This window comes from Anolis sagrei, chromosome X (assembly GCF_037176765.1).
Source record: "Anolis sagrei isolate rAnoSag1 chromosome X, rAnoSag1.mat, whole genome shotgun sequence".
NCBI classification, from domain to species: Eukaryota; Metazoa; Chordata; class Lepidosauria; order Squamata; family Dactyloidae; genus Anolis; species Anolis sagrei.
This window is the reverse complement of record NC_090034.1, coordinates 96,071,350-96,097,292: the sequence shown is the minus strand read 5'-3', so window position 1 is coordinate 96,097,292 and position 25,943 is coordinate 96,071,350. Positions and strand designations below refer to the sequence as shown.

General features: G+C 43.1%; 1 protein-coding gene across 3 annotated transcripts; it reads right to left on the bottom strand.

Annotated features, from left to right (window-relative positions):
- Nucleotides 1–1,635: 1,635 nt before the first annotated feature.
- Nucleotides 1,636–25,775, bottom strand: LOC132780142 (putative Kunitz-type serine protease inhibitor). 3 transcript variants are annotated; one of them, XM_060783695.2, is made up of 7 exons: nt 25,519–25,775; nt 12,982–13,146; nt 8,914–8,982; nt 7,141–7,200; nt 4,961–5,131; nt 4,778–4,852; nt 1,636–2,892 (listed from the first exon to the last, which is right to left on the bottom strand). In XM_060783695.2, exons 1-7 carry the CDS (start codon nt 25,604–25,606, stop codon nt 2,729–2,731), a joined length of 792 nt encoding a protein of 263 aa, XP_060639678.2. In that variant the 5' UTR covers nt 25,607–25,775; the 3' UTR covers nt 1,636–2,728. The 3 variants fall into 3 exon arrangements, with proteins under 3 accessions (XP_060639678.2, XP_060639675.2, XP_060639676.2); XM_060783692.2 differs by having other exon boundaries at nt 1,636–2,895; nt 25,519–25,774; XM_060783693.2 differs by having other exon boundaries at nt 1,636–2,895; nt 7,141–7,197; nt 25,519–25,774.
- Nucleotides 25,776–25,943: the final 168 nt, after the last annotated feature.

Below are 25,943 nucleotides of genomic sequence, written 5' to 3'. Positions count from 1 at the left end.
GGCACAATTCGATGCCATAAAATACATACATTGATAAACAAAAAAGAAACATTATAGTGCATTTAAGCATAAAGACAGTGCATGTCCACTCTTTCAAATCCTCATTCGTTCCATCATCTCGGGCCATTCCTGGGTCATTTTCCGATTCAAATTTGTCTATTTATTCCGAGGTTCCAAATGCTTGCTCAAAGAGCCAAGTTTTTACTCTTTTCCGAAAGATCAGCAGGGAGGGGGCTGATCCAATATCCCTAGGGAGGGAGTTCCACAGCTGAGGGGCCACCACAGAGAAGGCCCTGTCTCTCATCCTCGCCAGACATGCTTGCGAAGCAGGCAGGATCAAGAGCAGGGCCTCCTTGGATGATCTCAAGTTCCTGGAGGGTTTGTAGGGAGAGATGCGTTCGGATAGATAAGCTGGGCCGAAACCGTTTAGGGCTTTATAGGCTAAAGCCAGCACTTTGAATTGAGCCTGGTAGCAAACTGGCAGCCAATGGAGGTTTATCTCATGTCCCCGCATGGGGAACTGGAGCTGACAGAGGGAGCTCATTCACGCTCTCCCCGGATTCAAACCTGCGACCTGTCAGTCTTCAGTCCTGCTGGCACAAGGGTTTAACCCAGTGGTTCTCAACCTTCCTAATGCCGCGACCCCTTAGTACAGGTCCTCATGTTGTGGTGACTCCCAACCATAATGTTATTTTCATTGCTACTTCATAACTAATTTTGCTCCTGTTATGAATAGTAATGTAAATATCTGATATGCAGGATGTATTTTCAGTCACTGGACCAAATTTGGCACAAATACTCGATACGCCCAAAATTTGAATACTGGTGGGGTTGGGGGTGATTGATTTTGTCATTTGGTAATGCTGGAGTTGCTGAGATTTATAGTTCACCTTAAATCAAAGAACCTTCTGAACTCCATCAATGATGGAATTCAATCAAACACGGCACACAGAATTCCCATGACCAAGAGAAAATACTGGGAAGGTCTTGGTGGGCATTGACCTTGAGTTTTTGGAGATGTAGTTCACCTACATCCAGAGAACACTGTGGACTTAAGCAATGATGGATTTGGATCAAACTTGGCACAAATACTCAATATGCCCAAATGTGAACACTGGTAGAGTTTGAAGAAAATAGACCTTACCATTTGGGAGTTGTAGTTGTTGGGATTTATAGTTCACCAACAATGAAATAGCATTCTGAATCCCACCAATAGAATTGGACCAAACTTTCCACACAGAACCCCCATGTCCAACAGAAAATACGTTTTCTGATGGTCTTTGGTGACCCCTCTGACATCCCCTCGCGACCCCCACAGGGGTCCCGACCCCCAGGTTGAGAAACACTGGTTTAACCCATTGTGCCACAGGGGGCTCTTGTCACAATCCATATCCCAATATCACAGTATAAAGTTCACGTTGTTTCTGAGTAATGGTGATCCTGCCCCAGGGTTGTTGGGGGCACAGAGTGTGACCTGCCTAGGGTCTTCATGGCTGAGTGGAACCCTCATTTCGAATTGCAATGTTCAATCCATTATGTTGCAATAGTGTCTTAAATTTTAGCGGTCTTCCTTAAGCCTTTGGATGCTGCAGCTGCACATCCCCCTTGACTCAATGATTCAAACCACAACAAAACTTTCATTTTTATTCTGTTTTATTGACAGTCCTTCCAATCTTTTTTTTTTTAAAAAAAGGCAATTATCAAGAGAACAATTCCCAAAGAGACTGAACGCAATCAAGTTTTGATTTTTGTTAAAAAGTATAAAAACGCACTAAACGCTACACAAGTCTTATCCTGCTCACACAGAAACTTCTTTCTTCCTGGAAGGCAAAAGGGCATCATTGCTCAAGGCAGGCACAGGAGTTGAGACAGAGGCACGCCAGGTGAGGCCTGCTATGCCAACGGAGATCTGATTCAGAGAAAGAAGCAAAAGGTTCCCCGCTGTCCCAGCAACTCAAACAGTCACCCAAGAGAGAGAGAGAGTAGCAGAAGAGCTCCAAAAAGTGAAATGCACGTGGTTGCAATTTGGATTTCCAAGTGAAACGCAGAATGAGAAGACCCGCTTCAGATCCCAAGAAAACACCCAAGAGGTATATAGCCAGCGGTTGGAGGGAGACAGAGGAGATGGTTGCAAACAGGAGGGAAACCCACCAAGTACCGTTTGTAATTCCTTGCGGTATCCAGATCCCTGTCTTATGGACTGAGGAGATGGAAGTTCACAAGAGGTTCAATCAAAATAGTAGCCAAGGAGAAAGGGAAGGAGTGTTGAGGAAAATTTGGAACTCTTTCTGCTTATCAAGGTGGGGAAGAGACACTCTCCTTAAGAGTGTGCTGCAAAATGTCAAAAAGGGTTGAAAAGTGGCACAGCTATCTACTCAATCCCACCTGCTTTACAGCTGCAGTCGTTGTTTGTCCTTTCCTCCCACAAACAACCACAGTGACAAACCCCTGAGGACAACATTTCCCCCCACTTCTGTACTCTTCTGGATGTGGACATACCAGAAACTCTACTGAAAACCAAACAAGCCCTTGGATAGACGAGAATGGAGTCATCATTGCTATGAGAGAAGGAGCCCCTCCTAGGATAGATTTATGATCCAGGTGTATTCCTATGAAGATGGATCTACAGAGGATTGAGACATGGTGAGGAGGTTCCCCCCCCCCCCTCCCACTTGTGTATTATTTACAGGCGGCCGGAGCCCCAGCCGCGTTCGCAAGAAGTGCGCGCTCAGAGTGTGTAGGCGTTGTTCATCAGGGCCTCCTTGTCATCCATGGTGCTCCATACCCTCTCCAGTGTGCCGTCCTGGTTCCTCCGGCAGAGCTTGACGAAGAAGAACACCATGGAGCCCAGGAGAATGGCAGCCATGATAGCCAGGAGAATTGCCAGAACCACTGCTGCGGAGAGAATATCCAGGCATTAGGGCAAAGCAGGGCGAGGGTGGCCCAAATGGTGAGCTCCGTTTCATGGCCAATCATTCTTGGTGAACCATTTATCATGATTACTAGCTGTACCCTCCACGCGTTGCTGTAGCCAACCTTCCCTCCCTCTTTCTCTCCTTCCTTTACTCTTTTTCTTTCCCTTCCTATTTATCTTCTTATTTCTTCCATCTCTACCTGTTTCTTTCCTCCCTTTCTTTGGTGTTTGGTTACTTCCTTGTATTTTTCCTTTCACTTTTTTATTTCCTTTTCTTCTTTCTTGCTTCTCTACCTTTCTTTCTTTCCTTCTTTCCCTCCTTCCTTCCCTCTTTCCCACTTTCATTCCTTCCCTCTTTCCCTCCTTCTCTTGTTACTTCTTGACAGTCCCTTCCAACTCTGTTCTACAATTCTTTTAAATTTGTATTATGTAGTAATATATAATACTAACATATTATATAGTAATGTACATAACAATATATAAAATATTGTATTTATATCTTACATAGAAAGAAGGAAAGGAAGAAGGAAGGAAGGAAGGAAAAAGGGAGGGAGGGAGAGAAGGGAAGCAAGGAAAGGAAAGAAGGAGGGACAGGAAGGAAGGAAAAACGAAGGAAGGAAAGGAATGAGAAGGAAGGAGAAGGAAGGAAGGAAGGAAGGAAGGAAGGAAGGAAGGGAGGGAGGGAGGGAGGAGAATGAAGAAAGGAGGGAGGGAAGGAAATGAAGGGGAAGGAAATGAAGAAAGGGAAAGAAGGAGGAAAGGGAGTGAGGGAGGGAGGAAGGAAAGGAAGGAAAGGAAGAAGAGACAGGAAGGAAGGGAAAGAGGGAAAGAAGGAAAGGAAGGAGGGAGGGAGAGGAAGGAAGGAGGGGGAAGGAAAGGAAGGGGAAGGAAGGAAGAAAAGGAAAAAAAGGGAGGGAGGAAAGAAGGGAAGGGAGGGAGGGAGAGAAGGAGTGGAATGTGGCAGAGGCAGCTACCTCCCAGTCTGGATGTTAATAGGGGAGGGAAAGAGAGAGAGAGAGAGAGAGAGAGAGAGAGAGAGAGAAATGTGAGCTTGTGTTGTCAGAGACAGCTGAGCAGGTCACTTTAAATTTCCCCACAAGGAGGAGGGGGCATGGCCATGGGTCTCTTTGTGGGCATGCAGTTTAGAAGTCCTTTCTGCTTTATGTTTTCATTGTTTTTTGAGTGAAGGACGTACATTGGGTTGTTAGGTGTCTTGTGTCCAAATTTGGTGTCAATTCGTCCAGTGGTTTCTGAGTTCTGTTAACCCCACAAACGAACATTACAATTTTATTTATATAGATTGGTTTTACTGATGGGTCTATGGACCATAATAAATGGTTGTTGTTTGTTTGTTTTAGTTTATGTTTGGAAAATCCCCCAGCTCAGATTTCGCCACTTCCTCACAGAACTACAATCTTATTCACACTACAAAGTTATAGCAGTATTATTCCTCTTTATTTTCAGATATATTAAAATTAACTAGGTATTTTGAATGACAGAAATGAGTGAGTCAAGCACTGAAAGGGTTAAATGGATATAATGACTTTACAAAAGCTGCAGTTCAATATAAGCAGGTGTGCCTGTTGCTTAGTAGCTCTCAGTCTGTGAGAGGTCTCTCTGGGAGAAGGCCTCAGTGTGTTAGTAGGCCTCAGCATGAGTAGGCCTCAGTGGGAGAAAGGCTCGGTCTAAGAGAGTCCTCAGTGTGAGAAGGTCTCAAAGGGAGAGAGGCCTCAGTGTTAGTAGCCCTCATGAGAAGCTTTGGTGAGACAAACCCCAGGTTGAATAATAATAATAATAATAACAATAATAATAATAATAATAATATTTTATTTATACCCCGCTCCCTTTGGAAGAGTCACCTACCTCTGGTGGAGTGCATCAAGGGTCCTGGGAAGAAGTGGGACGGTGAGTCTGGCCCCAGGGGTTCATCAATGATATCTAAAAAGGCAAGGAAGGAGATTTGAGGGGTGCAAAAGTAGCGTCGTCTGGCTCACTAGAGTGCTCTTATCAATATTCTTTTGGGCCTTAGCATCTCCCTCCTCTTACCTCCACTCCCAGTGCACTGGTTCAGGCAATGCTCCTCAAAGATGTAGTTGTTCTTGTTGCCTCCGCAGCCGCCATAGATGAACATCTTGCATGTCCGAGTCTCGGTGTCAAAGTACCATCGTGGGAAGGAGGCCCGGCAGTGACCAACCTCCTTGGGCGCAGCACAAAACTCTGAAAGAGCAGGATGCCATCAGATATTACCCATTGCCTTCACTAGATGTATCAACAGGGCCAGAGGTTACCATAAAGTGGCCCCGAAAGACCTACAGCAGTGGTTCTTCTCAACCTTCCTAATGCTGTGACCCTTTAATACAGTTCCTCGTGTTGTGGTGACCTCCAACAATAAAATTATTTTCGTTGCTACTTCATAACTGTAATTTATGTTATGAATCGTAATGTAAATATCTGATATGCAGGATGTATTTTCGTTCACAAATTTGGCACAAATACTCAATACACCCAGATTTGAATATTGGTGGGGTTCGGGAGGATTGATTTTGTCATTTGGGAGTTGTAGTTGCTGGGATTTATAGTTCACCTACAATCAAAGAGCATTCTGAACCCCACCAATGATGGAACTGAACCAAACTTGGCACACAGAACCCCCATGATCAACAGAAATACTGGAAGTGTTTGCTGGGCATTGACCTTGAGTTTTGGAGTTGTAGTTCACCTACATCCAGAGAGCACTGTGGACTCAAACAATGATGGAACTGGACCAAACTTGGCACAAATACTCAATATACCCAAATGTGAACACTGGTAGAGTTTGGGGGAAATAGACCTTGACATTTGGGAGTTGTGGTTGCTGGGATTTATAGTTTACCTACAATCTTATTGATAATGTTGTATATTTTATTGTCTATGTTTTATTTTAATTGCTTGTACTGTTGTTATTATTGCTTGTACTGTGTTCAGCCTCGGCCTCATGTAAGCCGCACCGAGTCCCTTGGGGAGATGGTAGCGGGGTACAAATAAAGTATTATTATTATTATTATCATCATCATCAAGGAGTATTCTGAACTCCACCAATGATGGAATTGAACCAAACTTGGGACCAAGCTTTTGGGACAATGCAATAAAGCAGTGATACCTTACCAGGCCAATTAGATTAGATGCAGAGGATCGAGGCGGTTTTAAACAGTGTATTTTAATTGTTTTAATTTTTATGTATGCACTAGCCGTCCCCTGCCACACGTTGCTGTGGCCCAGTCTGTGTATATGTGCTTTGTGTGTGTATAAATTTTTATGTGTGTATATATGTGTACTTGCGTATATATATGTGGTTTTGCACATGCGTTGTAATGTATTTTTAGTTTTCTAAAGTCTCTTCTGCTGTGTTTTTCAGTGTCTTTATGAGTGATTGTCACTCATTGGCCTGAGAGGTGTCTTGTGTCCAAATTTGGTGTTAATTCATCCAGTGGTTTTTGAGTTATGTTAATCCCACAAACGAACATTACATTTTTATTTATATAGATATAATGAATTCTTGTCCCGGCATTGAATGTCTGCCATATATATGCTGTGCTCTGCTCTGAGTCCCCTTCGGGGTGAGAAGGGCAGAATATAAATGTTTTAAATAAATAATAAATAAATACAGAACTCCCATGATCAACAGAAGGTACTGGAAGTGTTTGGTGGGCATTGACCTTGAGTTTGGGAGTTGTAGTTCACCTACATCCAGAGAGCACTGTGGACTCAAACAATGATGGATCTGAACTAAATTTGGCACAAATACTCAATATGTCCAATTTTGAGTACATTTTGGGGGGAAAAGACCTTGTCATTTGGGAGTTGGAATTGTTGGGATTTATAGTTTACCTACAATCAAAGAGCATTTTGAACCCCACCAATGATTGAATTGGGCCAAACTTCCCACACAGAACCCCCATGACCAACAGAAAATACTGTGTTTTCTGATGGTCTTTGGTAACCCCTCTGACACCCCCCTCGCCCCCTCAGGGGTCCCGACCCCTAGGTTGAGAAATGCTAATGTAAAATCTTCCTCTGTAAGGATTAGTTAGGCATTACCCATGTTTCTACAATAAGTTCAGGAATGTATCCTCCATGGATTTGGTGTCTGAGCTGTTTGCAAATCCCCTTCTCCTCACTCAGCTATTCCCACTACCCTATCAATGGTCTATTGCCCACTAATCTCAGAGAAAGAAAGGGTGAATTACCTTCAAAGCCAACTCTGTCGTCTCCTGGTTCACGACGGCGGCCAGATCTGGACGTAGCTGCTGGGGAGAGAAGGCAAAACTGTCTGGAACCAATTTTGGCAAAGATATAGTTTGCTCAGGGCCTTGTGGCGCAGTGGGTTAAACCACTGACCTGAACTTTCTGACCGAAAGGTTGGTGGTTTGAATCTGGGCAGTGAGGTGAGCTCCCGCTGTTAGCCCCAGCTTCTGACAACCTAGCAGTTTGAAAACATTAGCTACCCAGGTGACCTTGGAAAGCGATGTATCCTCTGTACACACAAAAATCATTTTTGATTCCCAAATATCCCTTGTCATCCTTTTAGGATTATATGGGAGAGGTTATCACTATATTTGCAATACAACCCAAGCCATTTTAGGGAGTGTTTTTGTGTTTGAAAATAAGACCTTTGTCGAGGAGCCCCCGGTGGAACAGCGGGTTAAACTGCTGATCTGCTGAATTTGCTGATCAAAAGGTCAGTGGTTCGAAAACAGGGAGCAGGGCAAGCTCCCGCTGTTAGCCCCAGCTTCTGCCAACCTATCAGTTTGAAAACATGCAAATGTGAGTAGATAAATAGGTACTGCTCCAGCAGCAAGGTAACAGTGCTCCATGCAGTAATGCTGGCCACATGACCTTGGAAGTGTCTATGGACAACACTGGCTCTTCGGCTTAGAAATGGAGACGGGCACCAGGCCACAGAGTTGGACACGACTGGACTTAATGTCAGGGGAAAACCTTTACCTTTACCTAATAATAATAAATTGAGTAAAATAATAAATGTAATAATAATAATAAATAGAAGTGTCCGACGTGTGATCCGATACAACAGCCAGCATAGTGACCTTGTTTTCTGTGTACTAATCTTGATGTGTTTCAAATAAATAAAGTAAAATAATAAATGTAATAAAATAATAACAGAGTAAAATAATAAATAACCTTGACTCGAGTATAAGCCGAGGGAGGTTTTTTCAGCCTAAAAAAGGGGATGAAAAACCCAGCTTATAATCGAGTATCTATGGTACATTTTAGTCTTTGGTAAATAATTTTAATTTTTGCCATCCTAGTAGTTTGATAACATGCAAATATGAGCAGACGAATAGGTTCTGCTTCTGTGGGATGGTAACAGCGCTCCATGCAGTCATGCTGGCCACATGACCTTGGAGGTGTCTACGGAGAAGGCCAGCTCTTTGGCTTAGAAATGGAGATGAGCACCAACCCCCAAAGTCAGACACGATTGGACTTAATGTCAGGGGAAAACCTTTACTTTGTAAAAACAACCAACAGCTTAACTTTCAAAAAGTAATGTTCTAAGCTCAGCCAAAGCCTGAGATAAAATCTACCAGACATCCCTAGAAAACCTGCAGTGAAGAAGATCGCGACTAAAGGGAGGTTCTTAAATGGAAAGCCTTCCAAGTTGCCAAACTTTGTTTTGCCTTCTCTGAATCACAACCATGACAGCTGAGAGCTGTTCTTTATAACCAGTGGTACTGCTGGTTGTAAACAGGATTCCTCAGTGGTTCTCAACCTGTGGGTCCCCAGATGTTTTGGCCTTCAACTCCCAGAAATCCTAACGGCTGGTAAACCGGCTTGGATTCCTGGGAGTTGTAGGCCAAAACAACTGGGGATCCACTGGTTGAGAACCACTGGGAATAAAGGATCCAGGATGATCAGCCCATAAGTTTCCAGGATGATCAGCCCATAATCTCCCTTGACTCTCCATCCTTCATCCTCCAAACTTCTCAATGGAGAGGGCCTACCTTTAGTGGTGGACGTAATGATCTCTTCTGCTGGTCCGTCATGGGTCACTGGTACATCCACATCTCCATCTGAAAGCAAAAAAAATCTATATGAGCCAAGCATAGATGAAGACGTCCAAAGACAGATGTCCTTTGCGTTGATTATATTGGCCAACACACATTTTGGTGCCTCAAGTATCAGACCTGTTTCTGGGTATGTTTGAACACTGGATTCCAAAATGGCACTAGTTCTCCCCTATCAGCTCTGGCTTTTGAGATACAGAACATATGCAGTCTACCAGTCACCATCTGTTCACCCATTTTTTGTGTGTGACAGGAGCGACTTGAGAAACTGCAAGTCACTTCTGGTGAGAGAGAATTGGCTGTCTGCAAGGACGTTGCCCATGGGACGCCCAGATGTTTTAACAACTTGTGGGAGGTTTCTCTCATGTCCCTGTATGAGAAATTGGAGCTGACAGACAGGAGCGTACCCTGCTCCCTGGATTCAAAGCGCTGACCTTTTGGTCAGCAGATATTACCCAAGGGACGTTCAGATGTGTTACCATCCTATGGGAGGCTTCTCTCATGCCCCCGCATGAGAAGCTGGTGCTGACAGATGGGAGTCCACCCCTCTCCCTGTTTTTGAACCATTACCCAAGGGATGTTTGGATGTGTTACCATCCTATGAGAGGCTTCTCTCATGTCCCAGCATGAGAAGCTGGAGCTGATAGGTGGGAGCTCACACCACTCCCTGGATTCAAACCGCTGACCTTTTGGTCAGCAGACATTACCCAAGGGATGTCCAGATGTGTTACCATCCTATGATAGGCTTCTCTCATGTCCCAGGATGAGAAGCTGGAGCTGACAGATGGGAGCTCACCCCACTCTCTGGATTTGAACTGCTGACCTTTCGGTCAGCAGTCCTGTTAGCACAAAAATTTAACCAATTGTAACCATGGGGGCACCCACGGAAAACCATGTTAACCATATCTAAGAAACTAGAGCTGATGTAATGCATCTGATGCAGTTTTTTAAAAATATATATATATTATTAGGGTTTTGTTTAAAGAAATGAAAAAGAAAATGGATATTGTAACATTGAAAGTGGGAGAACAATGTGATATATAGTAAAGTAGGAAATGTAAAAAAAATAAAGAAAAATATATATAAATATAAAAATATTTTAGAAAATAGAAAAAATGAGTTTCCGAATCTGTGCCCAAAATAACTCCACGAACTGACCTATAAACAAAGGCACCAAGACATTTTAATTGGTTGTTAGTGCTTTGTTACAAACGTCAAAGACAATAATGCAATTTGTCAGCATTGACATGCCTTTGGACTTCCAAAAGAAAGCATCAAAGCCATGCATATAAAAAGAGAAAAGTGCCCAAAGCCCGGTCTGAAAATTGCTCTGCAAAACAAACCTGCCTTAAGATCATCAGGGGAGCCTTTGACAATGCAGGATTATAGTGTTATCACTGCACTTTAACAGCCATGGCTGAATCTTGTGGAATCTTGAGAGTTAGTGAGGCACTAGAATTCCCTGCCTGAGATTTCTAAATACCCTTACATGCACTACAAATCCCAGGACTGCATGGAGAAACGTAAGGCTGTAACTTGGATATTGCAAAAGGATCCCAAGCAATGAAAAATAGCTCAACGTTGTTTATCTGTAGAGCAGGCATGAGCAAACTTGGGCCTTCCAGGTGTTTTGGACTCCAACTCCCAGCATTCCTAACAGCCTCAGGCCCCTTCCTTTTCCCCCTCAGCCGCTTAAGCGGCTGAGGGGGAAAAGGAAAGGGCCTGAGGCTGTTAGGAATGCTGGGAGTTGGAGTCCAAAACACCTGGAAGGCCCAAGTTTGCCCATGCCTGCTGTAGAGGCAAAAGAATCAGCCAAGGAAGTGAAAATGGGTTTGTAGTTAAACATAAACTCAAGATCCCGCAAACAAAGAAGAACTTGTAATAAATGAACAGTTTCCTCATTTTGTTTCCCACTGTTCCAAATACTTTAACTATCAGATAGTAGGCGTTTGGATACTGAATACGAAAGAGGAAGTGGGTTGGAGGAAATAAATGCCTTTCTCCCTGCCCCATTTCTGTTGCATGACTTTTGAATGTTTACTTTCTGGAAAGGAGGGGAGACGCTGCATGTAGGTTGCAATCAGATCCCAGAAGTTACTCTATCTTTCTTTCTATCTATCTATCTATCTATCTATCTATCTATCTATCTATTCATGCATTAATTGAGCAATTTTAGTTAAAACTGACCCCATGAGGTGGTGCTGGTGCCTCTCAACTTACCCACGGGTCATATCAAAATCCATAATTTTGCTCCCCATACCATCCCTTGACTATATATATATATATATATATATATATATATATATAGTAAATAGTAGTAAGCAGAACCTCAGCATGGGGGAGCCAAAGCTGTCCCTGCTTTCTCTACTTGAATATTGACAAGCTGAAACATATCCAAAGAAAGGCAACTAAAATGGTCAAAGGTCTGGAAGCCAAGCCCTATAAGGAGCGGCTTAGGGAGCTGGAGATGTTTGACTTGGGAGAAGAGACAGTTGAGAGGGATATGATAGTCATGTTCAGTAATGAGGTGGAGGCAAGTTTGTTTTCTGTTGTTCTAGACCAGCGTTTCTCAACCTGGGGAGCACGAGGGAGTGTCAGAGGGGTCGCCAAAGATAATCAGAAAACACAGTATTTTCTGTTGGCCATGAGGGTTCTGTATGCAAAGTTTGGTCCAATTCTGTCATTGGTGGGGTTCACATTGTAGGTGAACTATAAATCCCAACAACTATATCTCCCAAATATCAAGGTCTATTTTCCCCAAACTCCACCTATGTTCACATCTGGGCATATTGAGTATTCATGCCAAGTTTGGTCCAGAGCCATCATTGTTTGAGTCCATTGTGCTCTCTGGATGTAGGTAGACTACAACTCCCAAACTCAAGGTCAATGCCCACCAGACCCTCCCAGTATTTTCTCTTGGTCATGGGAGTTCTGTGTGCCAAGTTTGGTTCAATTCCATCATTGGTGGAGTTTGGGATGCTTTTTGATTGTAGGTGAACTATAAATCCCAGCAACTCCAACTCCCAAATGACAAAATCAATCCTCCCAACCCCACCAGTATTCAGATTTGGGCATATTGGATATTTGTGCCAAATTTGGTCCAGTGAAAATACATCCACCATATCAGATATTTACATTATGATTCATAACAGTAGCAAAATTACAGTTATGAATTAGCAACAAAAATAATGTTATGGTTGAGGGTCACCACAACATAAGAAATTGTATTAAGGGTTTGCGGAATTAGGAAGGTTGAGAAACACTGGCCTAGATTGCCCTTGGAGGTCTCTTTCAACTTCATGACACAACAATCATACTATTGAAAGCCACTCTGAAATACTTCATCATTGTAAAACCACCATGAGAATATGTAAACATGACAGGTCTCAAAGGCAGCAGCAATGATTATTTGGTTACAAGGAAAAGAGCCAGTTTTAGCACAGCAAGTTAATCACCAGCTGCAGTAAATCTTGTCAACCGAAAGGCTGACAGTTCGGAGCCAGGTCAGGGTGAGCTTTTGACCTTCATCCCAGCTCCCCGCCCACCTAGCAGATTAAAAACAGCAATGTTAGTAGATAAATAGGAACCGAATTAAAGCAGAGAGATATTTTAGGCACAGCATTTCAATGAGGAAAAGTTTATGAACAAAGAAAGTTGTTCGTAAAGGAGATGGCACGACAGCACCCTCCTGTGGCTGGAACCGAGCACAGCCTCCAAATACGCCAAAAAGACAGAGAAAAAGCCTATATAATGCCTCTATCTGTTGTCTGTTCTGTCATTGTATAATCAGCATTGAATTTTTGCTGTATATGTGTTCTGTGATCTGCCCTGAGTCCCCTTTGGGGTGAGAAGGGCAGACTATAAATACGGATGATAATAATAATAATAATAATAATAATAATAATAATAATAATACAAGGAAAAGGTTCTTGACAAAGGCAGAATTTCAGGTGTGCTAGATACACTGGTATATTTTGCCCCTGTCTCCCCAAACAAACCTCTCACCTGTGGGACACCCCTTCTGGCACTCTTCTTCAGACAGAAAGTTGTTGTCGTTGCCTTTACAGCCCCCAAAGATGAATCTCTGGCACGTCTGGCTGGTGGCGTTGTACCACCATCTTGGGAAGGAAGCCCGGCATCGGCCCACAACTTTGGGCAAGTGGCAATGTTCTGAAAGCAAAGAGGGAGCCTGTGAGAGGGAGGCTGAGCCATGAATAGAACCACCACATGTAGATATTGGGAACAAGCAACTGATCACTTAGGTAGAGTATCCAAAACAGGTTGGCAATTTCTGTGGGGCCAGTAACCCCTTTTCAGGTTGATTACACTATCTAACAAAATTGAAAATGAATTCTGTTCCTGGTTTGAAAGTGCTAATTCCTGTTTAACCATGCGGTATTTACTTTGAAAGTAGTTGTTACACTCCAGAAACTTTGTTTTTGTGACTGCCATAAACTATGTTGAATTGGTTGAGACTCTAGGAGATCCTCATTGAAAAACTAGAGGAAAATGTGCTGCAAGATGTCCCACAAAAAGTTTTTGTACCTTAATCAACTTTTCCCATTTTTTAAAAAATGAGAGAATCAATTAGGAAATGGCATTTACAACCCGGGAACAAAATTGTGTTACATAGTGCTATTTGTGCAAAGGCCGCATACTTGAAAGGAAAAGGGCAAAGCATGGAGGACTTTTTCCTCTAAAGATATATTAAAATTACCATTTAGATAAAAATTGACTTTTGCTGCTTTTTATTATTTATTTATTTATTTATCTAAATCTTTCATATCCCGATCTTCTCTACCTCCGTAGAGGGACTCAGACCGGCTGACAGCAAGAATTCAATTCTAACAGTAAAAGTCTAAAACATCATAATATCAACAGTAAATTAACAAATACATATAAAATAAATACATAAATGCCCCTCGCCAAGATAAAAAACATGTCCAACTCAGTCCATATATTGCGGTCAATAACTTTGGTCGGTTACCAGTCTCAACCTCATTCTGCAAAGGCCTCATTCCACAACCAGGTTTTCACTAATTTCCTAAAGGTCAGGAGGGAGAGGATAGATCTAATTTCATTCAGGATGGAATTCCATAGCCGGGGAGCCACTACAGAAAAGGCCCTGTCTCTCGTTCCCAACAGATGCGACTGGGAAGGTGGTGGGACCGAGAGCAGGGCCTCTCCAGACGATCTTAACACTCTTGATGGTTCATAGGGCAGAATACAAGTGACTGACACAATGCGCATAATTTTAGATTTTCATCTTTAAAAAGATAATACAAGTAATAATTGGGGAATTCTCTTCACATATTTTTGTCCACATTAAAGTAATGGAAATAATTATAATTGGTAAGTATGATTATTAAGTGTTGAAGCTCCAAGCTGAAAAGCCCATCCAAGGATCACTTAGGAAAATGGGACCGATCCAAACTTTGGCCCTTCAGGTGTTTTGGACTTCAAGTCCCAGAAATCCTAGACAGCTTACCAGCTGTTAAGAATGGTGGGAGTTGCCCCACAAAGTTTGTCCATGCCTGATCTATACTGTGATCCCAACCATCAAGCCAGTGAACTCTGCTTGTTCATCCCGATGGAAAGGTTCACCCAACTTAAAGCGGACAGTGGAGATTTTCCGATTGCAACAGCCAAGTGGGACGACGTCTTGCAGCAAATAGCCCAGTGTGACAACATTTCAGACTGCATAGCAATGTGGGGCGATGCCTCTTCACCTAGGTCAAAGGGAAGCTGGAGGCTGGGCCAGGGATTGGGACTCAAACAAACTTCCTCTGGAAATGCTTAGGACTATCACAACAGAAAAACATGTTCCCTCCACATCATAACCGCCCCATCTGCCTACTTTTGTGAAGAAGTACCTTGTTTCAGGTAGCAGAGAAGGACAAAAGGAATACAGGACAATTCTCATGCCCTCTGTCAAAGGGAAATCCATCCTCCAGACCTAAGGCGATAGGGAGACTTCTGATTTCTTTAAAAGTATAAGGCCAATCTGAGAGTACTGTAGCTCCCCAAAAAAGGAAAATATTCCTTCCATTCCCAATAATTTAAAACTGGAGCACTAAAAATATAGAATCATAGAGTTGGAAGAGACCTCATGGGCCATCCAGTCCAACTCCCTGCCTAGAAGCAGGAATATTGCATTCAAAGCACCCCTGACAGATGGCCATCCAGCCTCTGTTTAAAAACTTCCAAAGAAGGAGCCTCCAACACACTCCAGGGCAGAGAGTTCCACTGCTGAACGGCTCTCACAGTCAGGAAGTTCTTCCTCATGTTCAGATGGAATCTCCTTTCTTGTAGTTTGAAGCCATTGTAATTTAGACAACCAAATTAAAAATAAGGATCAGGCAAAGTCACAGAGGGAAAGCAAACGCAGCACATGTTAAGAATTGTAGATGTCAACTCCCATCGTCTCACATTGTACAATGCTAGATATTTGGGGACTAAAAGAAAATTCAATTGGCAGGCAGAATTTTTGTTTGAAGGGGCAATGTCCTTATTTTGCCTTCCTCCTCCTCAATTCTTGTGGCCCCGGAGCTGCACTTTTTCCATCCCTGACCTACTGGGATATGGGCAGGGTCTATGTGCCTCCAAGGCATTTATTGATCTGTGCTGACCCTATTAATATCAAATTGTTTTCGTTAGTCAGAAATACTCAGAAGTAGCTCATCCTTTCAAATATATTTTACAGAACCTGCCGGTTCCATGAAGGTCTCCCATCCAAGTACTAATCCTGCCTGGTTTTGCTTCCAAAATCAGATGGGATCTGGTACTTTCAAGGTATTTAGGTTTGGGGCATATAAGGTTCGATTTGAAAAACAGATCATTTTTCTTGAGGAAAAAGAGGAGGATGAGTAAGGAGAAAAAGGGATGGTAGATAAACCAGGTCTTGAGAACGTATATTTGGTCTGGAATCATGGGAAACCAGGTTTCTGTAAGTTTTCCGGGCTGTATGGCCATGTTCCAGAAGCATTCTCTTCTGACCTTTTGCACACATCTATAGCACACATCTTCTGACCTTTTGCACACATCTATAATCTTTAATATTTAAATGAGGTTTGGAAATGTCTCTTTTATACTTCTTATATACTACAGTTGATTCTTGCATAGTTCCCTCTATGGCCCCTCTGTGGGGTTCCTCGCACATATCATTGTCAATAGATGATATGATTGAGAGAGTAGATAGATATGGTTGAGAGAGAGAAGATTGTGTCAAGGAGGTGTCAAAAGGGTCACCAAAGACCATCAGAAAGCACAGTATTTTCTGTTGGTCATGGCGGTTCTGTGTGGAAAGTGTGACCCAATTCTATTGGTTGGGTTCAGAATGCTATTTGATTTTAGGTGAACTACAACTTCCAGAAACTACTCCCAAATGTAAAGGTCTATCTTCCCCAAACTCCCATCAGTGTTCACTTTGGGCATATTAAGTATTTGTGCCAAGTTTGGTCCAGCTCCATCATTGTTTGAGTCCACAGTGCTCTCTGGATGTAGGTGAACTACAACTCCAAAATTGAAGGTCAATGCTCATCAAACCCTTCCTGCATTACCTTCCAGCCGGAGCGGTACCTATTGATCTACTCACAGTTGCATGTTTTCGAACTGCTAGGTTGGCCGAAGCTGGGGCTGACAGTGGAAGCTCACGCTGCTCCCCGGATTAGAACCTGTGAACTTTTGGTCAACAAGTTTAGCACCTCAGCGCTTTAACCCACTGTGCCACCGGGGGCTCCTATTTGTGTATATGTGTTTGCGCATATGTGTGTGTATGTGTGGTTTTGTGCATGGGTTGTAATGTATTTTTGTTTTTTTGGCTTTTTAAGTCTTTTCTGTGTGTTTTTCAGTGTTTTTATGAGTGATGGTCACTCACTGGCCAGATAGGTGTATTGTGTCCAAATTTGGTGTCAATTCGCCCAGTGGTTTTTGAGTTATGTTAATCCCACAAACAAACATTACATTTTTATTTATATAGATACTAGCCGTCCCCTGCCACGCGTTGCTGTGGCCCACATGGGGGTTCTGTGTGGGAATTTTGGCCCAATTCTATCATTGATGTTGTTCAGAATGCTCTGTGATTGTAGGTGAACTATTAATCCCAGCAACTACAACTCCCAAATGCCAAGATTCTATTTTCCCCAAACTCCACCAGTGTTTACATTTGGGCATATTGAGTATTTGTGTAGAGTTTGGTCCAGATCCATCAGTTTGAGTCCACAGTGATCTCTGGATGTAGGTGAACTACAACTCCAAAAGCAAAGGACACTGCCCACCAAACCCTTCCAGTATTTTCTGTTGGTCATGGGAGAACTGTGTGCCAAGTTTGGTTCAATTCCATCGATGGTGGGGTCCAGAATGTTCTTTGATTGTAGATGAACTATAAATCCCAGCAACTACAATTCCCAAAATGACAAAATCAGTGTTTTTTTTAGTGAAGGACATACATTGGGTTGTTAGGTGCATCGTGTCCAAATTTGGTGTCAATTCCCCCAGTGGTTTTTGAGTTTTGATGGTATCACAAACGAATGTTACATTTTTATTTATATAGATGATCACTCGTTGGCCTGATAGGTGTATTGCATCCAAATTTGGTGTCAATTCGCCCAGTGGTTTTTAAGTTATGTTAATCCCACAAACGAACATTACATTTTTATTTATATAGATATTGTATGAATCTCTTATAACAGGTTGGTTTAACCTCCAGCTTGCTAGTAAAACCGAATGACCGTGTCGCGAAATAGTGCAGGTCTAAAAAGCATGCCACCAACATGGAAAGTTTGGAAAGCTCTGAGATAAAGGACCCATTGTGGCAGAGCGCTCTCCCAGGCTCTTTTGTGATATATTGGACTCTAGCCCAGAAAAGCCGTACCATCATATATTACCCAGTGTCTGTCTTTTAGGTGTGGCTGGGCTGTTGTTGTTTCATGGAGGCAGCTGCTTAACTAAAGGATTTGTGGAAAGGTCACAAAACTCTCACTGCCTCCAGGTTGTTTCCTGAAGCAACGGTGACCAACCAAACTGGATTTTGACTCACTTAAGAGAGTAGGTGCATGTCCTTGAGAAACATAGCATGTTCCCTGCAGCTTATGGGCATGTGCTGGCCACAAGAAGGTGTGTGGGTTTTAGTTTGTTTACATATATAAGAAAAAGGAGCCTTGTGGCACCTTAAAGCCTAGCAGGTTATAGTTTGAGGACTACATCCAATTTCATTAGATCTACATCTAAGATGTAGGTGAATGGAAATGTTTAGCCTTTTAAGGTGCCCGAGGAGTGTTTGACTAACACAGCAAAAATACCTCCCCACTCCCAACGTTTTTACATGCGTCATTAAGCCAGACTCATACACCGTAAAGCTGCCCAAAGAAGACCCATTTCCTGTCTGTTGGTCATCGACCATTTTGTCATCATTTTTGGTAACAGGTAAATTCCATCTAATCCTAATCCCTCCCTCCCTTTAGGCAAAGTTTACCTTCCACATGTTAGAAAATGATAATGAGCTTTTAATAAGCAACTTTCACATATACTAGGGAGAGCATAAAATAACAAATGTATCTCCACCGACAAAAGTTTGCAATTGCAACAAAGTAGCAGAATCACACAAAAAATTATTTAGCAAAGACTAAAATGTAGCATGTACCATGGATACTTGATTATAAGTTGAGTTTTTCAGCCCTTTTTTAGGCTGAAAAAGCCTCCCTCGGCTTATAATCGAGTCAAGGTTATTTATTATTTTACTCTGTTATTATTTTTTATTACATTTATTATTTTACTCCATTTATTTGAAACACAACAAAATTAGTACACAGCAAACAAGGTCACTATATGCTGGCTGTTGTACTGGATCACAGGTCGGACACTTCTATTTATTATTATTACATTTATTATTTTACTCAATTTATTATTATTAGGTAAAGGGTTTTCCTCTGACATTAAGTCCAGACGTGTCCAACTCTGGGGGCTGGTGCTTATCTCCATTTCTAAGAGCCAGCACTGTCCATAAACACTTCCAAGGTCATGTGGCCAGCATGACTTCATGGAGCACTGTTACCTTCCAGCTGGAGCAGTACCTATTGATCTACTCACATTTGCATGTTTTCAAACTGCTAGATTGGCAGAAGCTGGCGCTAACAGTGGAAGCTCATGCCACTCCCCGGATTCGAACCTGTGACCTTTTGGTCAGCAAGTTCAGCAGCTCAGTGCTTTGAATTTATTATTATTGCATTTATTATTTTACTCTATTATTAGCTTAAAGCAAGGCTTTTCAAACTTTTTAAACAGAGGGCCAGGTCACAGTCCCTCAAATTGTTGGAGGGCCAGATTATAATTTGAAGAAAAAAAAACCATAAAAGAATTCCTATGCACACTACACATATCTTATTTGTAGTGCAAAAAACACTTAAAACAATACAATAATTCAAATGAAGAACAAATTTAACAAATATAAAATTATTAGTATTTCAGTGGGAACTGTGGGCCTGCTTTTGGCTGATGAGACAGGATTGTTGTTGCTGTGTGCTTTCATGTCATTTCGGACTTAGGTTGATCCTGAGCGAGGGCCGGGTAAATGACCTTGGAGGGCTGTATCCGGCCCTTGGGCCTTAAGTTTGAGGACCCCTGGCTTAAAGAGCTGGGCATGTTTAGCCTGCAGAAGAGAAGGCTGTGGGGGGGGGGGGGAGGGGGGAGAGATGATGGCCATGTATAAATATGTGAGGGGAAGTCATAGGGAGGTGGAAGCAAGCTTGTTTTCTGCTGACTAGGACATGGAACAATGGCTTCCAACCACAGGAAAGGGGATTCCACCTGAACATTTGGAAGAACTTCCTTTCTGTGAGAGCTGTTCAGCAGTGGAACTCTCTGCCCCAGAGTGTGGTGAAGGCTCCTCCTCTGAAGGCTGGTAGTTCCTCTTGGGACTTAACAATTGTGTAGGTAGTTTGGAGTACTATGTCCACAGCTATAGAATAGCACCTGATATTCTAAGTAAATCTACATATATTTTCTATCTTCTATACATATATCTTCTACACACATAACAAATATATAATAATATAAATAATAATATATCGATACGTATTTTTGTTTTTTGGCTTTTAAAGTCTCTTCTGTTGTGCTTTTCAGTGTTTTTATGAGTGATGGTCACTTGTTGGCCTGATAGGTGTCTTGTGTCCAAATTTGGTGTCAATTTGTCCAGTGGTTTTTTGAGTTATGTTAATCCCACAAACGAAAATTACATTTTTATGTATATAGATGTAATATTATTATTATTACAGTATAATGATATAGTACAATATAGTAATATATAGTACTGATATTGTGCTATGCTAATAATATAATACATTGCACGTATATATTATCTTGTAAGCTGCTCCGAGTCTCCTTTGGGGTGAGAAGGGCGGCATATAAATGTCGTAAATAAATAAAAACCCTTCACAAGGCCACCATTCTCAGTCCTATAAACTCTGCACCCTTGAATATGACACAAGACTATGCAACAAATCTGTCATTCTGAAACAAGAAGACAGCACGGAGTATCCAGTTAGGTCTCTTTGCACATTTGGGAAAGGTAAAGGGATGTGAAAGAAAGCAAAAGAGGTCATGTCAGTGTCAGACAAACCGACTCCCCACAAGGAAGTCTGAGTCTTGGCCATCCCTATGTGTCCAGTCCTCCTGCTGCTGCTTGTTGTTGACTCAGCCGGAGGCCGCCATGGTGACATCAGGGCAAACAGGTAGAGCCAGTTTGGGGAAGGTGGCCCAACCCAGTTCAAGCAGGTTTCACTCTGAATCTAAAGCACTGTGTTGGTTCAGTGCTAGGGCAGCCTCTTCCTCAACCCAGAAACAGTCATGCCCTCTCAAACTCTGTGAAAAGAATCCACCAAAACAAGGGAAAGATAACAAAGGTCTGGAGACCATCAATCCCCCTGAGGAGTGGTCTATTCAGCTTGTAGAAAAAGTGGAGAGGAGACATAATGGCCATGTTTAAATATCTGAAAGGCTGTCATAAGGAAGGGGAGCAGGCTTGTTTTGTGTTGCCCTGGAAACTAAGAGTAATGGGTTCAAATAACAGAAAAAGAGATTCCACTGAACATTAGGAAGAACTTCCTGACCATATTAGCTGTTCAATAGTGGAACTCACTGCTTCAGAGTGGTGGAAGCTCCTTCCTTGGAGGCTGGCTGAATGAACATCTGTCAGTGATGCTTTGATTGTGTTTTTCTTGCACAGAAAGAACCTCTTGACAGTAAGAGCTGCTCGGCAGTGACATAGGTTGCTTCAAAGTATGGTTGTGTCTCCGTTAAGCAGAGGTCAGATGGCCATCTGTTGGGAGTGCTTAGATTGTGTCTTCCTGCATGATGGAATGGGGTTGGAATACATGGCCCTTGAGATCTCTTCCAACTCTGTGACTCACTACACCTGGCATAATAGTTCACCATTCACCATCCATAGGCAAAGCAGGTTATGTCCTTCCAGGTCAGGTAAATGTTGGAACATCAGGGAAATTACCAACTTGGCAGGGGAAATTTCAGTGAAAACAGCTTGCTGGAAACCAGTTGGGAAGTTCAGATTGCCACCTGAAATTCCCAACTTGGCATTCCAATGAGACCTGTAGGCCTGAGAGGGATTTTCCCACCCCATTCTGGACAGGAACCATTCCTTTAGTAACTCAAGACTTCACTCCTACACTCTGGGCATTGACTTGCAGCTCTCTGCACCCACACACCTTTAGCCATGAGTAAACATGCACTATTTCCTCCTCCGCTTCCATTGTTAAAGGCAACTTCAGTTTTCCCAAAGCAAGCCACTGCCTGGGGCTGATTGAGTGGCACTCCCTCTTAGAATAATCCTTTTCTAAACTGTGTCACAATGGGCCAAAAGACTGCAATTGGGGGGGGGGGGGGTTTGCTAAGGGGAGCAGCTAGCCCTTCCCCTTCCAGTAATACTGGCATTAAGGTTGGGACAAGTTCACACAAGGGTTGGAACACAGTTTTAAGAAACCAGGAAGGACATCATGTACTTGACAGCAATGCCTCCCCTTCTAAGGAGGCTTTCTGGGAAACTCGGGAGTCCTAATGTGGGTATACATGGCAACAGTAGGGAGGACAACTCTCTTCAGAGCTTGCCCACCCTTCTGTTCTTGGGAGCAATACACAAAGAACCCACTAAATAGTACAATTTGAACATGAGTCAACAGTCTGATGCAGCGGCCAAAAAAACCAATGTAATTCTAGGCTGCATCGATAGGAATATAGACTCAACCTGGGGACAGGACCCCTGGGGAGGGGTTCCCAGAGGGTGTCAGAGGGTTCACCAAAGACCATCAGTATTTTCTGTTTGTCATTAGGGTTCTGTGTGCCAAGTTTAGTTCAATTCCATTGTTGGTGGAGTTCAAAATGCTCTTTGATTGCACGTGAACTATAAATCCCGACAACTACAACTCCCAAATGTCAAGGTCTATTTTCCACAAACTCTACTAGTGTTCACATTAGGGCATGCTGAGTATTGGTGGCAAGTTTGGTCCAGATCTATCATTGTTGGAGTCCACACTGCTCTCTGGATATAGGTGAACTACAACTCCCAAACTCAAGGTCAATGCCCAGCAGATTCTCCCAGTATTTTCTGTTGGTCATGGGAGTTCTGTGTGCCAAGTTTGATTCAATTCCATTGTTGGTGGAGTTCAGAATGCTCTTTGATTGCAAATCCCAACAACTACAACTCCCAAATATCAAGATCTATTTCCCCCAAACTCCACCAGTGTCCACATAAGGGCATGTTGAGTATTCATGCCAAGTTTGGTCCAGATCCATCATTGTTGGAGTCCACAGTGCTCTCTGGATGTAGGTAAACTACAACTCCCAAACTCAAGGTCAATGCCCAGCAGATTCTCCAAGTATTTTCTGTTGGTCATAGGAGTTCTGCGTGCCAAGTTTGATTCAATTCCATCATTGGTGGAGTTCAGAATGCTCTTTGATTGTAGGTGAACTATAAATTCCAAATTACAAAATCAATCCCCCCCCCAACCCATCAATATTCAAATTTGGGTGTATTGGGTATTTGTGCCAAATTTGGTCCCATGAATAAAAATACATCCTGCATATCGGATATTTACATTACGATGCATAACAGTAACAAAATTCCAGTTATGAAGAAGCAACAAAAATAATGTTATGGTTGGGGGTCACCACAACATGATGAACTGTATGAAGAGGTTGTGGTATTAGGAAGGTTAATAACCACCACTATACATCAAAGGAAATCGTAGTCCCACTGTATTCTGCTTTGGGTAGACCTCACCTGGTATAAGACTGCGTCCATTTCTGGGAAACCACAATCCAAGAAGAATATTGGCAATATGTAACAGAGAAGGGCAACTACAACAGTACAAAGTCTGGAAGCAATGCTCTGACAGTGGTTCTCAACCTGGAAGTCCCCAGATGTTTTGGCTTGAATTTCTGGGAGTTGTAGGCCAAAACATCTCAAGACCCACAGGTTGAGAACCACTGTTCTATGAGGAGCAGCTTAGGAAGCTGGGTATGTTTAGCTTGGAGATAGAGACCTTCGAAAGGGGACATCATGTCGAAAGATCTGAATGGCTGTCCCATTGAGGAGGGAGCAAACTTGGGTTCAAAGTGCAGGAGAAGAGGTTTCACGTAAACATTAGGAAGAACCTCTTGACAGTAAGAGCTTCTACGCAGTGGCATAGGCTGCTTCAAAGTGTGGTTGTGTCTCCTTTAAGCAGAGGCTGAATGACCATCTGTTAGGAGTGCTTAGATCAGGCTTAAGCACCTGAGGGGGGAAAGGAGGCTGTTAGGGCCCTGAGGCTGTTAGGAATTGTGGGAGTTGGAGTCCAAAACCCCTGGAGGACCCAAGTTTGCCTATGCCTGGCTTAGAATGTGTCTTCTTAGGTGATAAAATAGGGTTCAAAAGCCAAAAATCCTTGTGTGATTGTTGAGCAGAACAGACAACTCTGCATCTGTATGCTTGTGCACTGTGCCCTGCCTCATGTACAGAGGAGGAGTTGTTGGAGGCTACAGACAATGCCGTTTTATACTAATTTATGCAATGCTTTTGATACAAAATAATAATAATAATAATGGAATGGGGTTGGACTAGATATCTTTTGTGATTCCTTCCAATTCTATGGATTTTAGGTGCTGCAAATGAAGAATCCTCCCTCCCAAATTACCTGATCAACAGACAACTCTGCATCTGTATGCTTGTCCACTGTGCCCTGCCTCAAGTACAGAGGAAGAGTTGTTGGAGGCTACAGACAATGCCATTGCTGTTGCCCATTTTTTGGTCAAGGGATATTTAGCCGCCTGCGCTCCTTCTATTTTTATCAGTTTTATATTAATGTATGCAATACTTTTGATACAAAATAATAATAATAATAATAATAATAATAATGGAATGGGGTTGGACTAGATGGCTTGTGTGGTTCCATCCAGTTCTATGGATTTTAGGTGCTGCAAATGAAGAATCCTCCCACCCAATTTCCCTGATTAGCAGACAACTCTGCATCTGTACGCTTGTCCACTGTGCCCTGCTTCATGTACAGAGGAGGAGTTGTTGGAGGCTACAGACAATGCCGTTGCTGTTGCCTGTTTTTGGTCAAAGGATATTTAGCCACCTGCACTACTTCTATTTTTATCAGTTTTATACTAATTTATGCAATGCTTTTGATACAAAACAACAACAACAACAACAAAGTCCTAGACGCTTGGGAAGTGTTCGACTTGTGATTTTGTCGAACACTTCCAAAATCTTGCACATAGATCTCGGTGTCAATAATGATGATGATGATGGTGATGGAATGAAGATTGGACTAGATGACTTTTGTGATTCCTTCCAATTCTATGGATTTAGGTGCTGCAAATGCAGAATCCTCCCTCCCAATTTCCCTGATCAGCCACTCCCCATATTGTTGCCCAAAACACCCTGCCATGACGTCACACCATGGCTAGTTTGAACTCTCCTCCACTCCTTTTGGGGAGGGGGGTGCCTCTTTCTCCTCCTCCAGCACCAAACTGGTTCAATCAGGTTTCTAAACACAAACCGGATCAGTGTAAACAACAACCAGCAAATCCACTAAAACCACAATCTCTCATTGAGGGGTATTTTAGTTCCAAATCTGAAATAGTCCAACCCCCCCCCCCCTATAAGGCCTCGAAATGGATGCTTCCACTCCCTTTCCCGAGTGCATACGGACTGGTCCATTTCCATAAAGAGGGGAGTTTCCAAAGAAAGGCCAAAACTGAATGGGACATCCTGGTGCCCAGCCTGCCATCACTAATATCTCTTAAAGGACCCCGCAGAAAGAACGTCAGGTTTCCAAACACAAGTCGGTTCAGTGTAAACAACAACCAGCAAACCCACTAAACACACAATACTCCCATTGGGGAGCATTTTAGTTCCAAATCTGATAAAGTCAAATCCCCCCCTATAAGGCCTCCAAATGGATGCTTCCATTCCCTTTCCCAAACGCGTATGGACTGGTCCATTTCAATAAAGAGGGGTGTTTCCCTTCGAAATATAGGTTTCCTTCTCACCTGGCACCGACTCCGCCCCGGTCAGCATCATCAATAGGGCCAGCAAGGCCCACAACGGGGCTCCACCGCTTTCCCTGGCCGAATGCATCCTCTGATCTCTCCACGCTGCTTCCAGGAGGGCAACTGGGCGGAGAAGGGCAGAGGCTACCAAACCCCACAGGTGAGCCACGCCCCCCGGGTCCCCGTCGCCCAATCGGGGAGCGCGACGTCACAGACAGAGCCTCGCCTCCGCAGCACCTGCGATGCGAAGAGGGCCCAGGCCACGCCCACCTCGTTTACATAGCGCCAATGAGGGGGAGGGGCTAAGGAAGAAGGAGCATGCGCAGATTCCTTCTCCTCTTCCAAGTGTTTTGGACTTCAACTCCCAGAAGCCTCAGCTAACTGGGACAGTGATCAGGGATTCTGGGAGCTGGAGTCCAAAACCC